The following is a 27,751-nucleotide window of genomic DNA, read 5'->3' on the forward strand; positions in this document are numbered from 1 at the left end:
TTACTGTTGAGCTTCGAGAATTCTTTATTCTAGATTCTAGTCCTTTGTCAGAAAAGTGGTTTGCAAATACTTTCTCCCCCATTCTAGCTTTTTTTTCCATTTAAAAAAAAATTTTATTTATTTATTTGGTTGCACGGGATCTTAGTTGCGGCACGAGGGCTCCTTAATTGTGGTATGCAAACTCTTAGTTGCGGCGTGTGGGATCTAGTTCCCTGACCAGGGATTGAACCCGGGCCTCCTACATGGGGAGCGCAGAGTCTTAACCACTACGCCACCAGGGAAGTCCCATTTTTTCCATTTTTTAAATAGGATCTTTCACAAAGCAAAATCTTTTAATTTGGATGAAGACCAGTTCATCATTTTTTCCTTTTATGGATTATGCTTTTGATGTCAAGTCTAAGAACTCTTTGCCATAGATCCCAGAAATTTTCTCTTATTTTTTTCTAAAAGTTTTTTTTGTTTTGTTTTTTGTTTGTTTGTTTGTTTTTTGACCTTGCTGCACAGCATGTGGGATCTTAGTTCCCTGACCAGGGATCGAACCCGTGCACCCTGCAGTGCAAGCACAGGGTCCTAACCACTGGACTGCCAGGGAATTCCCCTGAAAGTTTTATACTTTACAATTTGTATTTAAGTCCTTGGTCCATTTTGAGTTAATTTTTTTTTTTTTTTGAGTTAATTTTTTGTATAAGGTATAAGGCTTAGATTGAAGTTCTTTTTTTTTTTTTTTTCCTCCCATGGATGTCAAATTGTTCCAGCACCATTTATTGAAAAGCTGATCTTTCCTCTATTGAATTGCTTTTGCACCTTTGTCAAAACTCAGTTGGGCACATTTGTGTGGGTCTATTTCTGGGTTCTCTCTTCTGGCCCACTCAACTATGTGTCTATGCTTCTACCCACCAGTACCACACAGCCTTGCTTACTATAGCTAAATAACAAGGCTTGAAATCAGGTAGGCTGCTTCTTCCCACTTAATTCTTTTTTTTCAAAATTGCTTTAGATATTATAATTCCTTTGACTTATAAATTTTAGAACAATCTCATCTATCTCTACAAAACATCTTGCTGGGATTTTGATAGGAATTGCATTAAACCTGTCTATCAACTTGGGAGGAGTGACATCTTTATTGTGTTGAGTCTTCCAGTTCATGAACATTGTATGTCTCTCTGTTTGTTTATATGTTCTTTAATTCCTTTCATCAGTATTGTATAGTTTTTTGCATATAAGTCCTGTACATATTTTGTGTTTCATTTTTGGTACAAGCATAAATGGTATTATTTCCTAACTTTATTGACATGTAACTGAAATATAATTTTTGTGTAAGTTTAAAGTGTGCAACTTGATGATTTGATACACGTATATACTGCAAAATGATTACCACAGTAGGGTTAGTTAACAACTCCCATCACCTCATATGATTTCCATCTCCTCATATGATTTCCATCTCTTTCTTGTGATGAAAACATTTAAGATCTACTCTCTTAGAAACTTTCAAGTATATAATACAGTATTGTAAATTATAGTCACCATGCTGTATATTAGATTCCCCAGAACTTATTCATCTAATAACTGGAAGTTGGTACCCTTTGACCGACATCTCCCCATTTCTCCCACCCCCCAACCACTGGCAATCACTTTTCCATTCTCTATTTCTATGAGTTCAGCTTTTTAAAATTTCACATATAAGTGATATCATACAGTATTTGTCTTTCTCTGACATTTATCTCTTAGCATAATGCCCTCAAGGTCCATTCATGTTGTGACAAATGGCAGGATTATCTTCTTTTTCATGGCTGAATAATATATATTATATACAGTCTTCTTTATCCATTTATCTGTAGACAGACACACTTGTTGTTTCCATATCTTGCCTATTGTGAATAATGCTGCAATGAACATGGGAGTAGAGACATCTCTTCAAGATTCTGCTTTCATTTTCTTTCCCACGAGTGGGATTGTGGGATCATATAGTAGGCCTATTTTTAATTTTTTGAGGAACCTCCATACTGTTTTCCATAGTGGCTGCAGCAGTTTAGGTTCCCACAAGCAATGCACAAGGGTCCCTTTTCTCCACATCCTCGCCAACATTGTTATCTCTTGTCGTGTGATGATAGCCATTTTGACAGGTGTGAGGTGATATTACATTGTGGTTTTTATTTGCATTTCTACGGTGTTTGGCTGGTGGAGAGCAGTTATTGTCTAAAAGCTTTCTGTCATGCTAGACTGGCCCTTTCCTGGCCCTTTGGTTCGAGCAGGCGTTTCGAGAGGGTTTTTTTGGCCAGTGCCCATCGGTGTTTCCAGGTCATTGGCTTCTCCAACTCCAAGTCCAGGATATCTGCGGCAAAAGGATAACCCAGGGAATTCACCACCGTTGAATTCAACAACAGTTGTTGAGGTGCCTAGCTGGTCTGCCTTCTCCTCTCCACCACTCGGAGTCCTTTTGTGTTTGTTTTCTACATAATGTCCAGGATTTTCCACTGTGTTTAGAGGGAGGAATAAGGGAAAGTCTATATCCTCCTTCTTCCTGGAAGCAGAGTCTTATGTTCTTTTTTAAAACCAGCCTAAGAAGAGAAACATATTTCACAACAAGGGCTCAAGTTCAGTTTGAGAGACCATAAACTCTCACTTGGGAAGAGCCCTGGGCCAACAAGCCAGCTCCCTGCACTGGGCCCGCAGGGTCTGTCGTCCATGAGCTGCTCTCCACGTCTGGAGACATCACTGCACGGGGGGAGTCAGGGAAGCATCTTCAGAGATGTCTGGACAAGATGCCACAGGACTGAGCAGAAAGTTGAGGGGCCCCTCCACTCCCAGAATTCTGTCGAACTGTGTCTTCTCCAGCCCGAGTTCTCTATCCTGGGTGAAGAAATACTAGTAGTTATCTCCCTTGCTCAGAGGATCTCCCTCCTGGCAGGTTTTCCCTGATGGCAACTAGACCCGTGGGACTGCCCGGCGTTTTACTGATTTGTTTCCTCTTCAGTTGACCTCCCTGTGGTTCAGTTTATCTCCAGGAAGTTCAGTAATGCTCCCTGTGTGTCCAGCCCTGGGATCACAGAGAGGAATCATGCCCCCTGGTCTCCCATAGGAAGCTCCAAGTCTGGGAGCTGGGGGTGACCAGACGCAGACCCTTCCATTCACTGTGGTGAGCGCTAGGGAGCCCAGGGGCTGTGAGACCAGAGTGGCTCAGAGCAGCTGGCCCAGCCTGGGGGGGGGTCACACCCCCCCAGAATAGTTGCCTTCCCCACCTGCATGCAAACTTCTTAGAGAACGTCACTGACTGTCAGAAGTAGCATCACCCTGGTCACCCTCCATTCCCTCATCTTCCTCATTTTTAGCTGTGCAGGGCTAAGTGGGCTAGTAGAATTCTTTTATCTTTTTATCCGAGTACTTATCCCTCTCTGCTGGCCTTTATCCACTGTGAGACTGTAAGCATCTCAAGAGAGGAACGTGTCTGATTCGTTTTGTTAATCTCACCAGGCTCAGAACAAGGCTCAGTAACTTAAACTATGATAGTAACAATAATGGTAATAATAATAATAGCTAGCATTCATTGCATGTTTACTGTGTGCTACACACCATGCTAAATCCTGTCGATGGATTATCCCATTTACACCCCAACAACTCTGAGAGGCAGGTGCTACTGATTACCCTTTTACAAATGAGCAAACCCAGGCACAGATGTCAGGGAGCATGCCCAGGATCGCACTGGTGTGAAGGATGGAGCAGAGAGTGGAGTCTGGGCGGGCTGGCTCCAGAGCCGGTGCTAATGTCATGTTGCCTCTATACAGTTTGTACATGGTCAGAATTCCCCCATCAAGTTATTGAGCGAAGGTGAGTAAATGAGTGGTTGGAAATAACTTTTTCCTAGGCAATAGCTCCGTCAGGCCTAGTGGGGCACCTCTCCATTAGATTTAGTCCTGGTACCACTTTCATAATGGCTCATGTTCCAAACACCTGCTTGATGATTTAGGTAATATTTTTTAAATTTATTTATTTATTTTTGGCTGCGTTGAGTCTTCGTTGCTGCGCACGCGGGCTTTCTCTAGTTGCGGCGAGCGGGGGCTGCTCTTCGTTGTTGTGCATGGGCTTCTCATTGCGGTGGCTTCTCTTGTTGCGGAGCGTGGGCTCTAGGCGCGTGGGCTTCAGTAGTTGTGGCACGAGGGCTCAGTAGTTGTGGCTCGCAGGCTCTAGAGTGCAGGCTCAGTAGTTGTGGCGCACGGGCTTAGTTGCTCCGCGGCATGTGGGATTTTCCCGGACCAGGGCTCAAACCCATGTCCCCTGCATTGGCAGGTGGATTCTTAACCACTGCGCCACCAGGGGAGTCCTGATTTATGTAATATTTTTAATTTAACATTTTATCTAAAAATTTTCTACTCAACTTCATCCAAGCAAAAATATCCATTGTACTAAAGAAATATCTTTCCAAAAAGCACTTTTAAAGAATAACCTCGTGCATGTATGTGCACGTGTATGTGTGCATGTGTATGCACCACCTAAAGTAAAATCACCACCCCTGTAGGTATACCACACTCATCTGCTATAAACAAACTTTTCAGCCATCCTCCTTATCAACCTACTTAACAACCTGGATCCGAATTATACCTAGGCATTATAAAAAGTTCCACTCATTAGAGTTCTATTCTAATATGAACAGTAAGTTATATTAGAACCTGTTTAAAAGTTCATCTCTTCCCAAGTAAAACACATTTTGCCTGGAATTAACTAGAAACGTCGAGAAGCTTGTTAAGGCCATGGCTTCTATCTGCGTTGGGCTTTATGAAGTTCCAGCTCTTTAAGAGGCATTTCACAAGAAGCACTGCTCCATTTAGAGGGAGTGCTGGGGCTGAGGGAAACCCTGTGGGATACAAGCATTATTATTACTTTTTAAAATATTCACCAAAATTTGTTTATGCATTTTTATCGCCGTTCCACAATAACCCCGTTTTTAATGCAGGCTATTCTGGCCCAGTCCTTGGCATTAGGGTAACCCACGTGCCAAGTGAGTGTGCAGGAGGAGGTGGTCTAGAAACTCAGAGAAGGGAGTAGGTTCCATGGGTGCTGTGACCCAGAAAGACTTCAATGGAGACAGTAAACTTGAGCCCGAGCCTGAAGAATGAATGGGTTTGAGGTAACCTGGCTTGGCCCAAGGTCATGGGAGTGAACGTGAAAAAAGGAGGATATTCAGCATGCATCCCACCCTCCTGGGTGAGTTAGAGAGGAAAATCCGTCCCAATAGCACATCCTTCGCACAATTAGCTCCCAGATCCTGAAAGCGGAATTATTATTTTAAAATATCAGTACTTTTTTTTTCAGTTGATACAATTCACCACTGTGGGGATTGTGGAAAATCAAATAGAGGCATCTTCCATGATTAAACTGGAAGACCACAAAATATTGGCATCATACATAACCTCTGTGCAGAATTGGGAGAAAAGGGTTTTTGTTTGGGATGCAACGTGCACTGCTGTGTTTGTTAGCCTCTGGCTCCAAACAATGTCCCTCCAACTAACTGCAAATGCTGATTATGTTAGAAAGAGGGGGCGGGGAAGGAAGAGTGACTCTCATAAGCTCCTGATTGTTCTACACCCCCGTGGGCAGAAGAAGTATGGCTGGAATTAGGGGGTAAGGGAGACAGGAGTGCGAAGCAAAAATATTACTTTGAGAGTCCACATTCAACAAGTTGCAACCATGAAAACTCTGTCTTGTTCCTAGGACATAGCTGACGGCACGGGAAAAGAAGGACAGGAAATCCCAACTGTGAGTTGCTCTGTCCCCGGGGTCCCTGAAGAACTGGAGGTTGCAAAGGAGGACCCCCAGACAGAGAATAATAATTCCATCATGAGCTTCTTTAAAACTCTGGTAAGCAGTTTCATCTCCTTTTCTATTCTGTTCCTCAATTCTATTGCTCGAAAGTTTTGTTAGATCTAAGAATGATGCATACTTGAATGTTATTGCTCTAAACGGCTTGATGCAGCTGGGACATTGGAGAACAGGGACAAGATGTGCTTCGTAAGGGAATTGGCTTTCAGTGAAGGCGTCTTTAGTTGCTGGGAACTGTGAGATTAACTATACGACATGAGCTATGTGGTAGTAGAACGCTACCGCAATTGGATATCTTATGCTCATTGATCATAAAAATAATTGGAAAATACTTCCCTGAGTTGCTGACCTATCAAAGCATTTTTGCCACTCAAATGGCAAATAGAACTGTAGAAATCACTTTCTATCTTGTTACATCTAAAGCTCCCATTTGACTGGGTGGAGGCAGGGACCCACATCTTGCATTGCTTGCTCCTGTCTGACTCTTCAGACCCCGCAGCTTGGCACCTGCCAGACACTCAAAAAAGGGCTGAATGAGTGAATGCATAATTAAACAGACAGCTCCAAGTGTTTGGGCTATTCCCAAAGACCAAGACCAACTTCAAAAGATAAAACAGAAAAAGTCAACCGAATGTGCCACAAACACCAAAGGGTTGTACATTTGTTTGGATTAGTGGTGGACTTGTTGGAAAGTGTGTAGCCATCCAGGAGACAGTTTTGAATGTGGTCAAGCTCTTAGTGAATGTATAAGATCTGATGCGTTTCATTATAAAATATTAACTTTGTTAACTTATGTATACTTAGGTATTACCCAGAAGTCCATGGGTTTCTACTAAATTAAAAGGACTTCTCATTACATTCCTTACTTGTAGAGTGAAGTGGACCACCCTAAATAAAAATACGAAATAGGGAATTCCCTGGTGGTGCAGTGGTTAGGACTCGGCACTTTCACTGCCGGGGCCCAGGTTCAGTCCCTGGTCAGGGAACTAAAATCCCGCAAGACGCACAGCACAGCCAAAAAAAAAAAAAAAAAGAAAGAAGGAGAAATACCCTACAGAGCTATGGTTTTTAACATTTGGTTTTTCTCAAACTTTTAAGGTTTCGCCTAACAAAGCTGAAACAAAAAAAGATCTGGAAGACACGGTAGGTCATTTGAAGTGTGTTTGGGTTTGGGTTTCTGTGTAGAATTGGATTTGAATTTATGTATGCTTCTTTGTTTTTTGAATTTTGTGTGCGTGTGATATACATACACAGATATATACATATTTAGCAATTTAATAGTGCTGTTAGATTGTCTTTAAAATGTTCCACTTACATTAATGGTATTTTAATGAAAATTTTGGTGGGAAGCTTGAAATATGTGCCAATTCTGGCTAAATAATGTCATAAAAACCAATTTCTTACAGAGAATAAGAACAGAATACTAATAATTATATATCATCTTAGTCTTTTTAGTTGTGTGTAGAGAGACCCAGGGAATATGGTTAAAGTTAGCCACTGGAAATGCAAAAGTGGTGAGACTCAATTTAAAGCAGATGTGAGCTGCTAGATTTTGGTTTTTAAAAAATATGTCTTGCTTTGTTTTTCATGTAATTTGAAAAAAGTTAGTCTCCACTGCAACAGCAATTGCTTGGTGGCATGAAATAGTCACCAGTCGACACTTGCCAAATGAAGGAACATGTAGAGGGGTTAGGACGCCCTGGAGAGCGTGTGCTTTTTCACTGTCATCCTAGAAATTCAGCCAGTCCCCCTCAAAGTACATTTTGTTTGGAATGACTACTTTCTAGAGATGTTTTCCCTTTGCACTTGAGAGAACCGATTTCCTTTCGTAGAACACGTGGTTTAAATTTCACAGGAATCGTGAGGGAAATTTAACTTGGTGACAGATAAATGTCTTGTATCCTCCTTTTGATAACTGAAAGTGCTTTGAAAGGCACTGGGACCAAACAAATGGCTTGGCCAACCCAGTATATCTGCTCCCCATATTTGAAGGGGCTAAGTTGTGAAAAGGATCCTAGAATTTGTCTCAGAAGACCTGTGTTCGAGCCGCAGTCCTGCTACTTGATAGCTGTGTGATCCTAACCTGTCTGAACCCAAATTTCCACATCTCTAAAACTGGGGCAATAAAAATTCTACCTCCCCAACCCCAGGACTGAATGAAGGTGTGATAGTGCCTGGTAAACCATGGAGCTCTATTCAAATGTAGGTGATCCCTATTTCCATAATCACAGCAGGACAGACTGAACACCAGGATTACATCTGTACTGTACTGATTGGTTCCTCTAGAATTTTCTTCTTCCACTGAAAAAAAAGATATATCTGAGGTATCTACGTGCATTTTCCTATAAGGTTATTTATTTGCTACAAGGCAGCTAGGGTCAAGTTCAATGAATGGTTGGGTCCAAATGTTTCTCTTTGGGTTCTGTGTCTTGCATTGTTGGAAATCACATAGTCAGCACAATAGGCTATAAACAGTGGGGTATGTGGGTGTGTTGTGTGGCTTCCCGAGTGACCTGATGCCCTCACTCCCTTTAGCTGCTCACGCATCAAGACTCTTCCCCCACCCAGAATGTGGTCCGAGCTGAAAGTACCTAGTGGTAAAATCTCACGGCCCTGGCCAGAGAGCTATGCGCTCATTGCTGATGGAACTGGATCTCAAAAGCGGGTTTTGTGAATGTAGGTCGTCCGTGATGCCCACAAACAGACCTCTTTCTGCCAACCTGGTTCTCATACCTGCCCTCTTGACATCTTTTCTACTGAAGTTCTTGGATTCATGCTTTTGAAATGTCAACACTTTTGTCCGTCTTCTTATTTGGCCCTGGGCAATTTTTAGCACACTCCACTGCTGCCCACACAAAATCCCCTGCCATTTGTGACTTGAGTCAACAATTCTGAATGGTTGTAGCTGGGCTATGTTAGTTCCAATTTCCCCTCACTTTGGCTCAGTGGACTGACTCACTCTAGAAACCTCTTTTGCCCAGGAGATCTGCCCATCTAGAAGTCAGTTGAAATTTTTGTGGGTGATCCTGCTTCCCTGAAGTTTCTAATACGGAAAAAGAGGAGATCAGTTTGAGAATGAAAGCCATTTAGTGGCAGTACTTGACTCCAGGATGCAAAAATAAATTGCTTGTCTTCAGGTATTTTTTCTTCTGTTTCACGTGGCAATAGCATTTAGATTTTTAAAAATCATCGGGTAGGGACTGTATTATCTTGTTTATTTTTTAAATTTTTTCACCTGGATATTACATGTCCTGTAGACAAAGCTTAAATATCTTGTCATTGTCTTTAGCAAATGGAGCTGCATTAATCTGGGTCATTTAAATAGGTTGCCGTGTTGAAAATCAACATGTACCTGAGATAGACTGTGAATTTGCACTTTAACAAATCGTCTTTGAGAGTTTGAAAAAGATAAGCATTCACATGATGTCTTGTGATTGGGAGATGGGGGTGATACACCAGCAGCTAATTGACAAAGTGGATTACTGCACTTAAAAACAACAGAAAAAAAAAATGCATTCTGTTTAAAAACAAAGTTCTAAGCTGTGACTGCTGTTGCCCAAAAGGCATCTAAAGCAGAAAGTGCCTGTGATGGACAAGCTGGGCGGAAGACCTCCGAGATCCAGGCTAAAGGCACCAAGAAAAAGCATCTGCCTAGCCCCAGGCTAGGACTCGCCTTTAGAAAATTCTTTAGGCATAAGGTCTGTATCTTGTTAAACTAGGAGGAAAAATAAGAACCCTGGTCTTCACCACATGACACATGCGCCCATCCTGTATCCAGCCAGCTCCACTTCAGTGAAGACAGAGCCTTGGGTGGTAGAAATCATTAGAGGGGAATTAAGTACTATGTGAATCAAATTTCAGAGATTTTAAGTGCCCATAATTGTAAACATCTCAGACTACTTTCCTAGTGTGGACCAGGGTTCTGAGATTATTCTTCTAACCTAGTGTTTCCCAAATGTTGAATGTTTGCATACCACCTTCATCGTTTTTGGCAGATATACCACTATTTACTTGATATTTTTATATTGAAATTGACTCACTTCCTATTTAAAGATATCTGTAAAAGAAACTTTGTATTACATCACGCTTGGAAAAGCAGATCATTTTTCATAAGAGGAATGTACCATTATATGGGCAATAAAAAAAGAGATTACATTCTAGCTGTCTCGCTTGTGTTAAGCTCCGAATCTATTGCCCTTTCTAGCTTTATGAAAAGGCAATTAGCCAGCGGTAGGGAAATGTTAAAGATTTCTCTACCAGCCCCAGACTGAGATTTTCCCCTGAATGGTCTTAGAAAGATGAGAATTGAAAAAGGAAAAGTATTTTCACGATTTTAATATTATTTAATATCATAGCACAATCTAAGGCCATCTCTGATCCCACCAATGGTATGCTTGCTATACTTTGGGAAATGCTCTTCTAACTTCAAGATAACAATTCTATCTTCCTGTGGTCTGTTCCATCTCTTCCCTGTATTAACTAAACTTATACTGAACCCAGATGGAAGCCCAGACAGAACAAAACAATGAATGAAGGCAGAGCAAGTTCTGGCTCCACGTTCTTGGGAAGTAAAGACAACAGAAAACTGAGTTTTGGAGATTTCACTCTTCTAATGTCTAAGAAAATGCCAGTATTTGTCTGAAGCCATCAATTAAAAGGATCCCTGACTTGGGCCAGCATGCTTCTAAATTTGTTTAAAATATCCACCATTCTCCACTAAATTGAATGAACTTATTTGAAAAACTTCCCCAGCTGGATGTTGTAGTCCCAGGATTGTGTATGCAAATAAAAGCTCCATAGAAAGCTCTCCCAGCAGAATCTATATTTGCATAAACAAATTATGTTATGAAGCCACCCTTCGATTTCTATACAGGGTTATTTTGTTCTGTAACGAGACAAGGAGGTGGATGAGAGATACTGCAATGGGGGAGGGAACATTAAAAAGTGGTACCACTGTATGTGGGCGACAGTTTGGTAACTGCTAGTGAAATGTGTCATGGATCTGGTACAAAGGAATCTAGCTGAATTCCCACGGGGTGCTTTGGTGAGTAGGGGGCCTTGAAAGTTTAAGACGCTATGACTCCCCCTCCCCCGACCCCCGCAGATCTGCATCTCATCACGACATTCATTTCATGCCTCCAGAATCTCTCCCCTCCCACAAGTGGACCACCCAAGTTCAGTATTCCTGGGGCTTCCCCAAACTGTTGGCTTCACATCCTGCCAACTGAGTTGACTTTTGGGGTAGGAGAGGATTCTAAAACCACTGGGATGACGGGGAAGAAACGACACTTTCTGGGATTCTGTAACGCAGACCTAAGGTTTTGCCTTGAGTTACATTTGGTCTATTTTTTTACGTCGAAGTAAAGTAAGGGGACAATTCTCAGATGTTCTTAATTCTCATTTATACAGCAGTGTGGTAGATCTCACTGGCTTTTACCTTCATGCCTAGGACAGTGTTTTTCTTTTCCTCAATTGGTTGTTCTGTCTTCCAAAAAGATAGGAAAACAGGGCCATTAAAATTGCCCAGCCAGAGTCCATCAGTGAACCTTGTTGCATGATTATGGGAGGTGTGATACTCATCCGCCTTGATTTCAGTGTGACCAAGGACAGAAAAGAAGACATCCAAGCAAATTCAAGGATAAAACGTTATCTTCTAGTTTTGCTCTTAAAAAAAAAATACAGTGGTTACCAATTCTGGTTAACTCCTCGGTTCATTTCTTTGTATGTCAATTTTCCTTCCTATAAAAAGAATTTGCTTAGTTTCAAAGAGGAGGAAAGGCTGACGTTAATCAATGAAATGAGTTTATTTTTATAAATAATAAGGGTGTCAGCGTTTCTTTGCTGAATCTGAATTTTTTTTTTCTTGGCTTAATCACATGCGATTCCTCAGAATAAAACCTTTTCACACGACCTTCAAACGTTGGACATGACACATACACACAAAGCAGGACATTGTTTTAGAATGTCTTTGCCACGCCCAGAAATGTTCCCCTCCCCACTCAGGTTTGCTCAATGCCCACCCTCTCCATTAAGGCAGCTAAAATATTAGCAGCTACCTCATAGGGTTCATAAGCTTATGCCGCACGTTCATTGTTTTTTGGTTCTTGGTACAATGTTTCCATCTTACTAACACATACCCTCTCCCACACTCAAATGTGAAAATGATGAAAACTTCTTGTGGAAGAAGGTAAGTCATCTGATATGCAGTCTCCAGATCTAATACATTAGAATTTCATGGGTAGGGTTGCCAGATAAATAGTACCCAGTTAAATTCAAATTTCAGATACACAGCAAATAATTTTTGAGTATAAATCTAAGTTATGTCCCAGGCAATATTTGGGGCATCCTTATGCAAAAAAATTATTCTTTGTTGATCTGAAATTCAGATTTAACAGGACATCCTATAGTCTCACTGTTATTTGCTAAATCTGGCAACCCTACTCAGGGGATTGTCTTCAAAAAACATGGATAGAATTTTCGTAGTCTCCTCCATAATGCAGACAAAGAGTATGAATTCAGTGGATGCTGGCAGAACACCATTTGGGGCACTTCTCTGGGAAGCGAGGAGATGAGTAGGCAGGGAGAGGATGACTAATGGGGTGTGTGACTCCACAGCCCTGTAAGGAGGGGGTGGGTGGACGGAAACATGACATGGCAGGATGCCATGTGGGTAGCTCTCTGTGGCCCCTCTCGTAAAATTAATTTGTTATTTATTTAATGCCTGTTTTGAGCCAGACACTGGGTCTGACGGGAGGTAGGAATGTAATGGTGACTAAGACATAACAGCTCTTACCTTCACAGAACTCATACTCTGGCCAGAGAGATGCATACTCAACAGTTACACAGATATATTCATTATATTATATTACTATACATATGATAGGGTCATGTCCTTGTCATGTTTTTCGAAGATCTCAGGGTATCTTCCCAGGGCAAAGAGAATTGGCCATTTCCCAACAAAACTGATCAGTATAGATGTGTTTCTCAACCTTTTTCCCATTATCACCCCCCCACCATGAAGCTTCTTTAGATATTTTCTCCCTAATTGCCCTTCTCCCCATGGAATTTTAGTACAACAGCTACACTGTTTATCTGTTGATGTACTGTGGCCCTTAGTAGGGCCATAGGCAATATAAACATCTAAAAATTGCCCATAACACACCGCCCCAAGAACAAGGGCAATCTCACCCCCCAACTTTCCCCCACGTGGAGTTAAGATTGCCGTGGCTGAGAATGCATGTGGCGTAGACGGTTCCATCCCCTGATGGGCACAACAGCACGTGGAGTGGGGAGACCTTGGTCTGTTGGAAGCAGTGTAGACAGAGTAGCTATTCAGAGTCTGGGTTTGGGTATCAGACTCCCTGGATTCAGATGCCAACTCTGTCGCCTTGTAAGTGCAATCACAGGCAAGTTATTTAACCACCTGGGACCAAAATTTCCCTAACTATAAAATGGACATAACAATTAGTTCCTTCCTCATAGGACTGTTGTTAGAACATTCAGTTGCTTCAAACGGTGCCTGGCACTGGTACCTTTTATTCTTATTATTAAATCAGAGTTAAAAGTTGGCCATCTCTGTGCCTAGTCTCCTTGGACCCTAGTCCCTCTTCAAGAGGCTGAGAGAGAGAGAGGAGGCTGAGGGGAACAAAAGGAAAGGGTAAAACCAGCCAAACCAGAGGTGTGTGATGGGCTAAGCAAACTAGACCTGTCCTGGTAGAATTCTAGAACTCCAGAACTAGCTTTTTTTGGTAACCCCCATGTGGCTTTGGCTGAGTAGGCTGAGCACATATGAAGGGGTATCCAGGAGCTGGTCAGGTAACACGGCATCTCTAAGTATAGAAAGCAAAGCAGCAGAATTTAAATCAAAGCAGTGTGGAGCAATGGAGCATCTACTGTAATGACATGAGGAGGATGGATGGTTTACTTAAGCCAACAAGAACCCTTTCTTAGAGATAGAAGTGAGGTCAGCCTCACCCCCCAGATTCTTGGTCGAACATGGACCCCTTGAGCAAGTGGGGATTTTCCCAAGAAAGCAGAAGGGGAGTTGGTGTTGGGGACCACGCCTGGCTACTCCTTTGCTTCCTGCTTCCGTCACGGCTCTCTGATGCTTTCCGAGGGCTCTGAGAGCACGTAGTGCCCTGTGCCTGGTGTGCTTCTCCTCCCTCCTCCAGCTAATTTCTAGTCACCCTTCAGGTCATGGCACAGCATCCCGTTCTCTATCAAGCCTTCCTGATTGCCATGATGGATCTAATTCCCTAGTTTAGCCTTTTTTTTTTTTTTTTTTTTTAGCACCAAATCCTTCCCTCCACCCCACAGCACTTATCATAGTTGAAATTTTACATACGTTTGTGGAATTATTTGTTTGGTGTCTCTCTCTCTCCATGAGGACGTGTAACCCCAGCACTCAGTACCCATCACAAGATAGAAGGTAGAAGATAGAAGGCAGTCGATGCATTTTTTAATGAGTAAATGAATAAATCATAATACTTTCCTCCTATTTTCTGGAAAAGCAAGCAAGCTAGTTGGTGGAGGGCACTTCCCCTTCAACCAGTGCTTGTTAATTTAATTACCATTTAGAGCTAAAACAGCACCAGGTGTCCGAGACCATTTGGAACATGCATAAATGCAGAACCGTCTGAGCTCAGCCATTTTGACTGCACTGTTGATACAAGGCAGAGGTTATTTTAAACCCTAGCATTATGCGGTTTTATACATTTTTAAATGGAACTGGGATTATTCCAGGATCACCTATCACAAAAGTCATTTCTATACATTGGCCCTGTAGCTCCTGATTCGAACATAGAATCTGTTCAGTAAATGACTCCCTCTTAGTATCAAAAAAGTCAGCACAGAAGATACTGTGTCTTACATCAGATAGTAAAGTTCACATTATTTGTGAACTCCCTTTGGAGGGGCAACGTGCAGTGTGGAAAGAGCGCCAGATAGGAGCCAGAAGTCTGGATCTGAGACCAGACTGTGCCCCTGGTTAGTGTAGGGCAGATCGTAGACCTCAATTTCCCCATCCCTGAAAATTCGGGCATTCGATTAGGTGGTCCCTAAGACTCTTTCCAACATCAGAAATACTCTGAAATGTCCTGAATTTTTCCACACCCTGTTTTTACTGCCAGATTTTTTTTCTTTTATTCAGAAAATGTAGTCAAAGATCTGACCTCCCTGGGAATTTAAAGGGTTGTGTCACAAGTCCCTGGACCAAGAATCATTAAAGTGAAGATGCTTAAGATGACGAGGTTAGGTCAGGTGAGCCCAGTGTTAAAAATTTTAATGCAGTGTTCACTCACGTCGAGATAAATGGAGACTGTAATTCTCCTAACTCTTCCTTTGTCCCATGAGTCAGGAGGTGGCAGAGCATGGAAGTAACAGCCCAGTCACTGAAGAGATCAGATGCCCCGGAATTGGACCTCAGCCTGGCCGCTCAGAGTGGGGAGAGATGGGGGGCGGTGGCGTGGAGAGAAGGTGGGGGGGAGAAAGAGAATAGGGACTGAGTGAATAGCATTTGGAGTTTTATATCAATTACAATCCATCCAGTCACATCTAATTTAGATGTGGAAGCTGCATCTAAAAGTGAAGAAATGGGGGTTGTGGAAGCTCTTCAAACTCAAACCTCTTCCCTGAGTTCTTTACACAAACTCTATAGACTATAGATCTATAGACCTTTATAGACTAAACTTTGTAGACTATAGATCACTACAGTAATCTCTGAAGCAGAGTGTGAGAGGAAAACTTCAGCACTTCTCTTTTGAAGTATATTTATTGGAACCCATCTTTCAAATTTGGATTAGTAAAACAATACATCTTTATCATGTAAACAAATACGTGTGTATTGGAGGTGCACGTTCAGACTATTTTTACTGCCATGACCATGGTCGAAAGAAGACCAGGGTCCTCAACACGACCTAACATTTTAACAGCCAAGTGCCTCTTCCAATCACTTTGAGTCCTAATGTGTTACTTACATAAACATGTTACATAATGGTTCTATATATATATATGTTCTGCAAAAGGACTATGCCTTGATCTTTTTCCAAGATTTTAACACAAATCCACATCCATGTAGAATATTTGGAAAATACAGAAAATTATGAAGAAGACACTTAACATGCGTAACCCCAGTCCATATTTGTAAAAAAGAGATCTTTTGCTTTTGAAATCCTGAGATCATTTTAATTTTTTTAAACTCTTATAGGGTGCCGAAAAGTCACCCGCCACTTCAGCCGACCTCAAGTCAGACAAAGGCAGTGTTACGCCCCAGGAGCCCCAAGGGGCTGCCAAGAATTCTACATCCACTGAAATAGCAAAGGAAGGTGCCAAGGAAAAGGGGGGCCCCACCTCTCTGCCTCTGGGCAAACTGTTCTGGAAAAAGGTAAGTCCTAGTTTCAAGATTTGGAGAGTCGTTGGGGCTAGGATGACTTGAGATATGGTTTCTGTTGGGCCAACTGATGTATTCAGCAATGCGTGGAGTTACTTGTTCTCCAAAATGACTCAACTTGCCATTGAGTTGAAGACTTCTAACTCACCCCCGGGAAAAATGAAATGCCTATCATGTTAGAAGCATGTGTTTTGTGGGAAAGAAAAGGAAATGAACAAGTAGAATTTTTCATTCTTGGAATTAATCCGGTTCATGACAGAGGGTTATGGTATTTCGTGATTTCATTTTCTTTCTAAAATGGTGGGTTACATAAAGGTTATGCTCCCACCAGCAGTATAAGAGAGCACATTATCCTACACCCTTGACAACAGCGTTTTATCAAACTTCTTAATACTCGCCAATCTTATAGAGTGAAAAATGGTACTCAAGTGTAATTTTAAATTACGTGTAGTTTGTGAATGAGGTAGAGTGCCTTTTTATCTGTGTTAAGAACCATTAATGTTTTTCTGTGAATTGTTTATTCATAAATTTTGCCCATTTCCTAAAAATTGGATCGTTGGGTAGATTGTTCCTTTCATCACAATACAGTATTTCTCTTTGTCCCTTTAACAGCTTGAGGCTGTTAGTATATTTATTTAACATCAATGTTGTTTTGCTCACGGTGCATCTTTGGCCATTTTTTTATCTTTAGTCTTCCTTAGATTTAAGACTTGTGAATATATTTTTAGTTCCAAAACAAACAAACAAACGAAAATAATAAAATGTGGGTCACTCTGGATTCCTCCGGGCTTTCTCTGAGCTCTCCCAGCCTGGCGAGATGAACCGCCTCTGGGCTCTCTGTCCCTCCTACCCCAGCCAGATAGAAGCAGCCGTCAGCAGCCCCAAGGTCTCCGTCTCCTTTCGGAAAACCAGTCTGTCAATCAGTTCACCACCAGGGCAAGCCCACAAGGTGCTCTGTGAGAGGAAAATTCAAACCGCTGTCTGAATTCTTTTCCCTTGTAGAATTAAGGTGCCGAGCAAGGAAATGAGGTGGGCGGGGCTGAGTAATTCTGAGAGCTATTCCTTGATCCTCGTTGCTGAGCAAACCTCAGCTGCCAGACAGGTTCAGAACTCTTGCCTGTTTTAAATGTGGCCAAAAGATGAGCAAGAAGTCAGGGATGGGGCGGGGGGAGGTGGTGGGGGCAGGTGTGAAATAGAGCTGGAAGAATCTAACTTAGCCATTTCAACAAAACATCCATATGCCACTTGGCACGCAGTGCAAGGAAGGTGATAAATACAGATGCCACTGTGCTGTTAGTTTATGCTCTTGTCCAGAATCCAGCTGGATTTCTGAAATTTTCTCCTGTTTGTTTTCTTTCGTACAGAAATCTCCCTTCTAGGTTCTGCCCAGAACACAAACTCTTAATACTTAATGAAAACTTGGGATGATGTCACTTGGCATTCTGTTCTAATCTTCCTTCTTCACCAATCTTTTTTTACAAAAATATTTTATCAGCAATATGATGAAGGGAAAAATTTCCGAGAAAGTTACATCCATGTATTGGCGGCAAGGGAGAGACTTAAGTGACTCGTATTCAAATATTTTTACTTAAATAGCCATATATACATATATTCAAAGTGTATTAGGAAAAATAAAACTAGCACATTAAACTCAAGATTCAACATATATTTTTGTCAAGGTCAGACTATATAGATTTAGTTTAAAAAGTAATCCAATTAAAAGGAAAGTGTTATGTAATTAATGGTACGGATAATAAGTAAATAACGGTAAATCGGGGTCCTCCAGGAAGCGGACACTAAGACAGAATTGATGTGCAGGAGATTTATCCGAGGAAACTGACTGTGGAGGATAAAGGGAAGGGGGCAGGAGTAGGTGGCGAGAGGCTGCAGACCCCAGGGAGGGGCTGACACCTCTGTGCAGGGAGAGAGGGAAGGAGGAGAGGGTTGGAAAGACCTCAGGGTGGCGGTGGTGCTGAGCCGGGCGGGGGGGGATCCCCCAGAGCAGAGCGTGCCCCGGGGGGAGTCCTGCGCTGGGCAGGACCAGCCCAGCACCCTCTGTGCTCAGTCGTTTCCGGGGAGCAGCGAGGAGATCTCAGCGGTAGCGGATGCTGAGGGCGTGACAATCGAAGCCTGCCTTTCGTGCAGGGAAATGTGACCAGCACACGGCCACGGCTGCCACAGATGGTGCATACAACGTGGCAGAACTATACTGGAGGTCGGCAAACGACTGAAGTTGGAGGAACACTGATGCAGGGTTAAAAGCTTAGAGTCAGACCCCACTCTGAGTCCCAATCCACCTCCATGAGCCTCAGTTTCCTCATTTGTGAAATGCAAATGATAATAGTACCCATGCCATGGAAATGAGCGAGGATTAAATGAAATAGGGCCAGTAAACGCCTCCCCGCCACCATCTCCACCACCGTGGTTCACACAACAGCGTCTGATGAGTGGTCCCTCCTCCTTCCATCATTTATTTCCTGTGTGCTCAGAAGGTTGGGACACTAACATGTCCACTTCTGCATCTTTCTGTGCCATCCAGTCTGGGGAGGCTTCTAAACTTCACATGCTTTATCTTTCCTTATCTTTGACATCTATAAGGGATGTGTTGGTTCCTCTTTGAAATTCCGGCTCTTTCCATTGAAAGTAAAAGTCAGGACCACTGGGCGTTCATCTATTCATTTATTTCAGTCTCACTGTTTTTTCACCATTATCTGACTTTTATTTCTTTAGTAGATCATAAAAACAATGAGGTTAAGAGAAACTAAAAACAAAGTCTCCTGTAAATCTTGTCTTTCCTTCTTTCACCCAATCTGAAAGAATAGATTATATGGAAGTGAAATAGGGGAGAGTCACTCATTCAGTAGTAGTTTTAATCACTTTCTTTGTGCTAATTTTTTTGGGGGGTTGTGTGTGTGCTACGTTTTAGGCATTGAAAAAATATCAGTGAACAGATTGCTGCCCTCTGGTAGCTTACATTCTCATGAAGGAACTTATTTCTAGTAGGAATCAAAATGAAAGTCTTTGTTTTCTTTTCTTTAAATTAGAATAAGCTTTGGCTATAAAACCATTCTTGTAAAAATTTTGAAAAACAAAGGGAAACAACAGAAAATGATGATATTTCCATTCACTAACCCTAAGCTCACTTTCTTCTCTTTTAATTGAAAAGCTTTTAAACAAACACATTTCGAAGTTTGCAATTATGAACATCAGAAATGAATTTTTCCCCTAACAGGCTGTCAGTATGAAACTATGCATTATTTTGATTTATAGTCTTGATTGCTAAAGTAGTTCTTATTATAAACAAAAACAAAAATAACCTTTGAGAAAATTAATTTCAAATTATGTTGTGCTTGCCAGAAAATGTTTAAATCCAGTTATATGGCCTAACTGCGCCCTTGATTGTTCAGGGTTAACTGGAATACCATTTGCTCTGTGACCTCACAAAAGTTATTTACTCTGTTTGGGTTTCTTTTTCCTCCTCTGTTGAGTAAAAAGATTGGAGTAGATTATCTTAAAAAATTTTGGGGATGGTGAGTTTGCGTAACAGCCAGAATCAGAAAGGTGGGACTATGTAACCTTGGGCAAATTACTTGACCACTCAGAGCCTTTATTTTCTTATCTGTAAAATAGGCACTGTGTTTATCTCACAGTGTTGTTATGAGAATCCAATCATTTACACGGAGAGCATCTGAGACATACTAAGTGCTCAGTGAACGGTGTTACCCTCATTTCTTCAAGTATGACATCGCTGGTTATGATCTGAAAACCCACGTGGGGCTTCTAGTGCCAACAGCACCGGAGGTACAAAACAAGTCTAAGACATATTTGCTACCATCAAACACTTGAAATCCATTTGGAGGAATAGGATATACATGCATGCATGCACACGTGTGTGTGTATGTGTATGTGCCTGCACACAATTAGTAAATGATACATTTGGAGCATCTTCAAAACAGCTTTTTTCCTGCTTTCCTTTGGGAGAGACAAATGATGAAGTAGAAAAGTAATGTGAATTCTGAAGCCAAAGAGACACATAGTCAAATCTCGGCTCTGACAGTTACTGGCTGTCTGAATGTGAGCAGAGACTTAAACCCTCCAAGCCTCACTTTCCTCAGCTCTGAAAGTAGGAGGTGATACCTACCTTTCATGATTTGGGGGAGAACTGAGTTGGAAAGTGAATGCAAAGTGAGTGGCATTCAGTGAGTGAAAGCTCCATTACAAAACAGTCAAGTGTGGAATCCAGTGTTAATCCATGGAATCCAGGTTAAAAACGCTACGGCTGTTTAGACAAGGGAGCAGTCAGTGTAGGTCAAAATAGACTAAGAGAACTTAAAAATTCCTTTGACTCATCTGGGTTATTTGTTTCAAATACAGAATCCTGTGTGTGATCCCAGAATCCATGGGGATCCTGGCTTAGAAAGCCCGGCACAGGGCTGGACAATTATGGAAGCACTTGAAAGATGGGATGAAGTATCCAGACTTGATAGAAAAAGTCTTACTTAGGTCCACCGTGAAATCAATGAACTCAGAACGGCTGTCACGTGATCCAAATGGTGCTTCTGGAAGACTTGGTAGCAACAGGGTGTCTTCTGGCTTAAGTGCTACTGTGTGACAGCATTTTAAAGAAACATTCCTTTAAGAATTGAAATGTGCTCTGTAAAGGAGAGGAGCTCTTGTTAATCACGTTTGTATGATAAGTACATATGCTATTTAGATCCTTATTCTTGGCAATATAAATGTCCAGACAAGATCCTTTAGATTTCAAACTGGATTTTTGTTGTTGTTAATGAGATTGGACAATTTTTAGACTCGCCAGATAACAGCCAGATGTCCAGTTTATTGAAAAAGATTGAAGTGTTCCTGGTTTTGAGATTCGAATGAGAATCCCACGCTCTGTGTGTTCCTGACCAGCCCCACACCTTATCATATTCCTCTGGCTGAAGGGCTTGAGAACCTAATAAACGCCTCTGGTCTGCAGAAATCGACCTTGCACTTTAGAATCATTCTCTTTCATTCACTTTGAAGTGAGTTGCTGTGCCGTCCGATTTTCCTTCCTGTCTTTGAAATTCCTTTCCCGAACATATTCCCAGTGTGGAAGAGTTAGTCTTCTCTCCTCATCCTCAGAGATCATCCATCACAGCGTACTCGCTGGCAGTGGAAATGATGAATTGGAATCTGGTTCTGCTGGGTCCTCAGCTCATAGTCTTTCTGCTGTGTGGAAAAGATGAGGAGAAAAGGAAGAAGTTGTCCGATGTCTTTGTCTGTCGTTGTGTATTGAACGTGGAAACCATCCTGGTTACAGATACACATTAAATGTGAGATCCAGGATGTCAGCTTTGAAGGAGAATTAGAGACACACCTCAGACTTCAAAGGGAGGTATTGTTTTAGAATAAGAGCAAAACTTAATAGGTATTGGAACAGAGGCCTAGAAATTAGGGGAGATCTGCTTCCATTTTGAAGACCGACATGGAATACTAACATAAAAAAATTAACCTGCTGCCTAACGCAGAGCCCAATAATATGGGTTATCATTATTATTATCTTTGTTAGTATTACTATTTTTCTTCAGTTCTGTAGCGTTGCATCTAAGGCATGTTCACAAGATGGGTAGATGCAAGCCAACAAAGAATATTTATTAGAGGATCAAAACCACATGCAAGAAACTGTCTTTGGGATGGCCTCTGGAATCTGGCCTCAGGCCTGTTTATTCAGAGTTTTTATTTGTAACTTGGTCAATAAACTGTGAAGCGCATTTGTCAAGTTTACAAGCTGGGTGGGCTCATTAATGCAATCCAAAATATAAACAATAAGGATCTCAAAATACTGGCACAATGGGCCGAAGTTAGGATGTCCTGGGATTTTTGTTTTACGAAGGTCAATGTGCCACTTATCCTGTAGGGAGCAGATCATCACGATTTTAACTGAGATCCACACCATCCTGTACCCCATTCCAATGCTGGAACCCAATATAACCTAAGAGCAGTGTTAAAAATATCTGTTCCTAAGGGATTCAGGAGCAAGCATATATCTGAGCCAGATATAAGGAAACTTTGAAAGCAACATGGAATTAGTCAAGAAAAGTTTCTTTTAATATATTTTATTGAAGTATAGTTGATTTCCAATGTTGTGTTAATTTCTGCTGTACAGCAAAGTGATTCAGTTATACATGTATATACATTCTTTATCATATTCTTTTCCATTATGGTTTATCACAGGATATTTAATATATTTCCCTGTGCTATACAGTAGGACCTTGTTGTTTATCCATTCTCTATATAATAGTTTGCATCTGCTAATTCCAAATTCCCAGTCCATCCTCCCCCACTCCATTTCCCCCTTGGCAACCACAAGTCTGTTCTCTATGTCTGTGAGTCTGTATCTGTTTTGTTGATAAGTTCATTTGTGTCATATTTTAGACTCCACATAAGAGTGATGTATAGTATTTGTCTTTCTCTTTCTGACTTACTTCATTTAGTATGATAATTTCAAGGTCCATCCACGTTGCTGCAAATGGCATTATTTCATTCTTTTTTATGGCTGAGTAGTATTCCATTGTATATATGTACCACATCTTCTTTATCCATTCATCTGTCAATGGACATTTAGGCTGTTTCCATGTCTTGGTTATTGTGAGTAGTGCTGCTGTGAACATAGCGGTGCATGTATCTTTTTGAATTATAGTTTTGTCCACATATATGCCCAGGAGTAGGATTGCTGGATCATATGGCAACTCTATTTTTAGTTCTGTGAGGAACCTCCGTACTGTTTTCCATAGTGGCTGCACCAATTTACATTCCCATCAACAATGTAGGAGGGTTCCCTAAGAAAAGTCTTAAATAGGTCAAGTAGGCCTAATTTATGCCACTTTTCCCCAGCATTCACAAAAATCGCTTCCATTAATTGAACACATCCTATGTGCGGGCACTGTGCTAAGTGCTCTACACATATGAGATTAACATCAGCAATTTTCATCGACTGAAACACGTCAATCCACACCCCTACTCATCCCATTCAAATAGTTCTAGGAATCTAAGAAATGTGATCACAGATCAGTCCAGGCCCCCATATGTCTCTACTGGGTGATTACTTCCAAACCACACCACTGTCACCAGAGCCACCAAGGAGAAGGTCCACACCAACTTACCCGATGCCCTACTCATGTCCTCACGAGCCTGCCGTAGTTCCCCTGCCACTTGCAAAGCGGTAGGAAAAAACTCTCTTTCTGTGTGGCACTCACCTCTGAGAGCAGCCGCTCGGGACACAGAGTGACACCATTTAACAAGACCCACCCTCGGCATCCACGCAGCCCTTTTCTCCCCAGTGCACGCCCCACTCGAGGGTAGCTGAGCTGGGCTGAGTTGGTCCACCAACCACCAGCATCCTACCCAGAACTCACCCTGCAGGTAGCCGGCTTGCCTGGAGTCCTAACTTCCATCGGTGAATTCTCTTTCTGATGTCCTTTTCTTAAAGTCTTTATTTCTTCTCCTCCCATGCCCCCTGACTTCTAGAAAAGACTGTAGACAACTGACCCCTCATTGCAAACATGGCTTAAGTTGTCCCTCCCACCATACACACACCTTCCAGAGTCTCCAACGCCCATGGAATGGGAGGTCTTCATATACGTACCGGGAGGAGCTGTGTGGCCTGACCCCAGCCACCGGACGTAGGTGAGTCTCAACTCTGCCTCAGCCATGACTTTCCCTCACAGGCTTTATTGTATCTATTCCTTAGCACAACCCTCTGATTGGTAACAGTCTAATAGCCCACTTTTGAGTAAGTGAACTGAGGCTCAGAGAGGTGTGGTTGACTGGCCCCAGGTTGCACAGCTAAAACAGTGAATTTGAACCTGACTCCATAGCCCAAGATGCTCTAGACTTGGGTTCTGAGCAGGTTTTCTCTTACATGTGCCAAACACTAAAGGGAAACAAGAACCTGGCGTCTCATTGTCCATTTTGGGGTCCTTCTTTTAACTGGATTTCAGCCACCCCAGCATGAAGGCTATGCCCTTAGGCCAGTGTGCAAATGTACAAAAATGTGCAAAATGATTTTGAGTGGTTCTTGAAGACAGCCCTAAACATTTAATCAGTCATGTAATGCAAAGTTATCTTCTCGCCATTCTACTCCGTTTCCTTTGGTGACCTTAATTATAAAATCTCTTGGTGATATTAATAGGCATTTTTTACTGTGCTAACACTTGCTGGTCTCTCTTTTTAACAAAAACTTAAAAATAATTAGAATTTAATGAGCATTTTTGTTTTATTCATTGCAGTAGTTTTGATACATACTTTTGGTTACAGGGAGGATGTTGATTTTACATTCATGATAATGATAAGATGCTTTCTTTTAAAATATATATGTTTAAGTAAAAAGATAGTCAACTTAAAGAAAGATATCACGTAAATACAGGTGGTACATGGGCAGGTCAAGAATCGTGAAAATGGTATGCAAATTACTGACGTTTGAGAAATGTTCCACTGGGCTAATTCCCAAAATAAGGAGTGTTTTGCTGGGTAGTAGAACTTTAAAGTGGGAAATAGTAATTTCTTTTGAAACAGACAGTACTTATAATGCCAACTTTTGAAACATCAGAAGCATCTGGACGTCTGAAGCCATAACAAAGACGATGGAAACATCACCGCTCAGAATAGCTCCTTCCACGCCGCACCATCGCCTACACCCAGTTCTCAGTTTCCTCTAGAAAACAGTGAGCAGTCAACAGCCAAGAACTCTCCAGACACAGGAAACCAAAGCACAAACTAGTCTCCTTACAACCAAATGGCACAGGAAAGAGGCCTTGAAAACCTAAAAGTGCTGTTCTTACGTAGTGGGAGGGTTTTCTCAGCCTAACATAGACACTGTATTGACTCTTGAAACTTTTGTGGGTCAGGTTTAAGGAGGCCTGGCTTTTAAAATATCATTTAACTCTTTGCCTTTTCATAGGATTAAATAGCATCCAGGTGGTCTCGGGAGAAGGGGTGTAGTTCCAAGAAAGCTACACTGCTTGCAATTACTTCTGAGTGTGCTATAATTTTATGACAATCAGAAGCTTCCAGAAAACCCACAGTCCATTTTAGGGACATATTTTGTGCGCAGGTAAGCTTCAGTATGAGAAGATAAGGAAAAATAAATGGTCCAAAAATAAATGGTCCAATCTCATCTAGCGAGAGAGCAAGCCTGGTAGAGGAGAAAGAAGCCCACACAGTCACACACACACACACACAAAGTGATTCTTTTTTTTTTTTAAATAAATTTATGTATTTTACTTATTTTATTTTTGGCTGCGTTGGGTCTTCGTTGCTGTGTGTGGGCTTTCTCTAGTTATGGCGAGCGGGGGCTACTCTTCACTGCCGTGCACGGGCTTCTCATTGTGGTGGCTTCTCTTGTTGCGGAGCACGGGCTCTAGGTGCGGGGCTTCAGTAGTTGTGGCACGTGGGCTCAGTAGTTGTGGCACACGGGCTTATTTGCTCTGCGGCATGTGGGATCTTCCCAGACCAGGGCTCAAACCCATGTCGCCTGCATTGGCAGGCGGATTCTTAACCACTGAGCCACCAGGGAAGCCCCACACAGAGTGATTCTGATCCTTCAAGTTATCACGGCAGGGGGAAAACCTGGCTTTTGGAACCATTTTCACCACTTTCTAGTTGTACCATCCTGAACAAGTGACTTCACCTCTCTGTACTTCCGTTTCTTGTCACGTAAGTGAAGATCATCATGCTGACCACTTGGGGCTACTTTAAGTGACATGGTGTATGCAGAGCACCAAATGAAGAAGATATATTTGCAAATGTCAGGTCCCTTCTTCCTCTCCCACGGCATGTTTTCAAGGTAAAAATAAAGGCAGGACTTGGAACAAAATCAACATAGATAAGAGTTCTTACCCTGGAATCCAAAAGAAAGGCAAGGGTCTGTGAACACCCTGAAATTATTTGCAAAATATTTTGTTCATGTTTGCTTTTCTGGGAAGAGAGTCCAGCTCTGTCAAGTGAGTCTCAAAGTGGTCTGTAAACACCACCACCCACCCACCTAAAAATCCTTCAGAACAACTGCAAAAAATATGCAAAGATGACCTCCCAAGTTGGAGCTTGGCAAACTGATACAATGATTGGGACATTGACCTTTGATAGAATTTGGATAACTCCTCTCCTATTTGGGGCAGGACTGTAGATGTCAGAATTACTGCAGGGATTAACAGGGTTTGAAGCTGGGTGTGTTGGACCCCAGCCCTCTGGCCCTTCATAGAAGTATTTTAACCAGATTGTACTTTGGCATGGTGACCTTGACCTACGTCGAAGGCTGATGTTAGATGGAGCTTCGGATGCTGGCCACTGCCAGACTGTCAGGGTAAGGCTGAGTACTGCTTGCTCTCTGAGGACCATGGGATGGATTTCTCTGGACATGTTACCAGAATTTTCCTGAGCAGCTCATGTATCTTACCTAACAGTGACTGTATCGTGTGACCAATCATAGATCCCTCTTTTCATCAGCTACCAGGAACTGTCAAGGCAAACGTGTTACTCGCCCACAGCCAAGACTGTAGTTTGTGTTTTCTGTAGCATCCCTTCTTCTCATTCCATTTGTATTCTGCCTGCATCTGTATGTTTATTTTTCCTTTGTTACATTTTAAAATACATAACTTAATTTACACTGTTTACATTTGTGTAAAGCTCCTTCAGTTTCTTCTTGGAACAAGGTACGCATAAGCAATGTCCGAGAATGGCACCCAAAAGCTGTTAGCCCTGGTTTTGGTAACAATCTGACTCTTACTTTTGTTTTTATCTTCCCTTTAGTCAGTTAAAGAGGATTCAGTTCCCACAAGTGCAGAGGAGAATGTAAGTTATGCATTAAATGACAGACTCATTCCATACTCATCTCCGGCATGATGGACCACTGGGCGTGTCAGCTCTGGGGTCCTGGGTTCTTGCATGTTCCAAGTGTTATTCATCCGCTGTAGACTCTTTCTCCCTTTCACGTAATTAGGGACCATGGGGGAACAACTTTGGATAAATATTGGGAAAGCCCATTGAATCAATGCAAATAAAATGCAAAATCAGAGCACGCATTTTTAGCATTTGTTACCATTTAGGGGCTGAAAGAGTCTACTAAACATAAGAACATCTTGCCACTTCCTTAAGGGACAATGATGCTGCACCCTCTGCTTCATCTTACTTTGATTGCTCTTTCGCCTTTATCTCCATGGCAACCTAGATTCTCCACTAACAGTGGGTGGTACCCAGGACAGGTAGTTACATCAGACATGAGAGCAGATTGCTGCAGTAGTTGCTGTGAGACTCTTGGTCTCGGGCAGGGGAGCCAACTGCGTGGGTCTACACTTGACAGACATAGGTTGAGCCTCACTGTCTTTTTGGCCTTTAATTTCCGAGAGTGATGGTCAAAACTTTCAAGACACTGCATTCATGTCTGAAGGAGGTGGCTCCATGTGAGACACCACAAAAATGTATCTTTCCAAAACATCTTCCAGGGAGATGAATAAACTGGCCTTATGAGTTTCAGACCCAAAACAGCAGCTTTAAGCTCTGAAAGAAGTACAG

The 27,751-nt window shown here is 42.0% G+C and overlaps 1 protein-coding gene across 12 annotated transcripts in view; it reads left to right on the forward strand.

The window, feature by feature from the left end:
• Positions 1-27,751, forward strand: part of BCAS1 (brain enriched myelin associated protein 1) — a 108,081-nt gene that overhangs the window by 54,785 nt on the left and 25,545 nt on the right. For 4 of the 12 annotated variants that reach the window (XM_082428137.1, XM_082428131.1, XM_082428135.1 and 1 more), the window contains exons 5-9: positions 5,707-5,853; positions 6,913-6,957; positions 9,378-9,512; positions 16,019-16,195; positions 26,990-27,031. In XM_082428137.1, coding sequence (XP_082284263.1) covers positions 5,707-5,853; positions 6,913-6,957; positions 9,378-9,512; positions 16,019-16,195; positions 26,990-27,031 — 546 coding nt within the window. The remainder of the gene's footprint in view (positions 1-5,706; positions 5,854-6,912; positions 6,958-9,377; positions 9,513-16,018; positions 16,196-26,989; positions 27,032-27,751) is intronic. The other 8 variants (XM_082428139.1, XM_082428138.1, XM_082428134.1 and 5 more) reach the window with 3 other exon arrangements.

This window comes from Balaenoptera physalus (genome assembly GCF_965194825.1).
Source record: "Balaenoptera physalus genome assembly, chromosome: 16".
Lineage (NCBI taxonomy): Eukaryota > Metazoa > Chordata > Mammalia > Artiodactyla > Balaenopteridae > Balaenoptera > Balaenoptera physalus.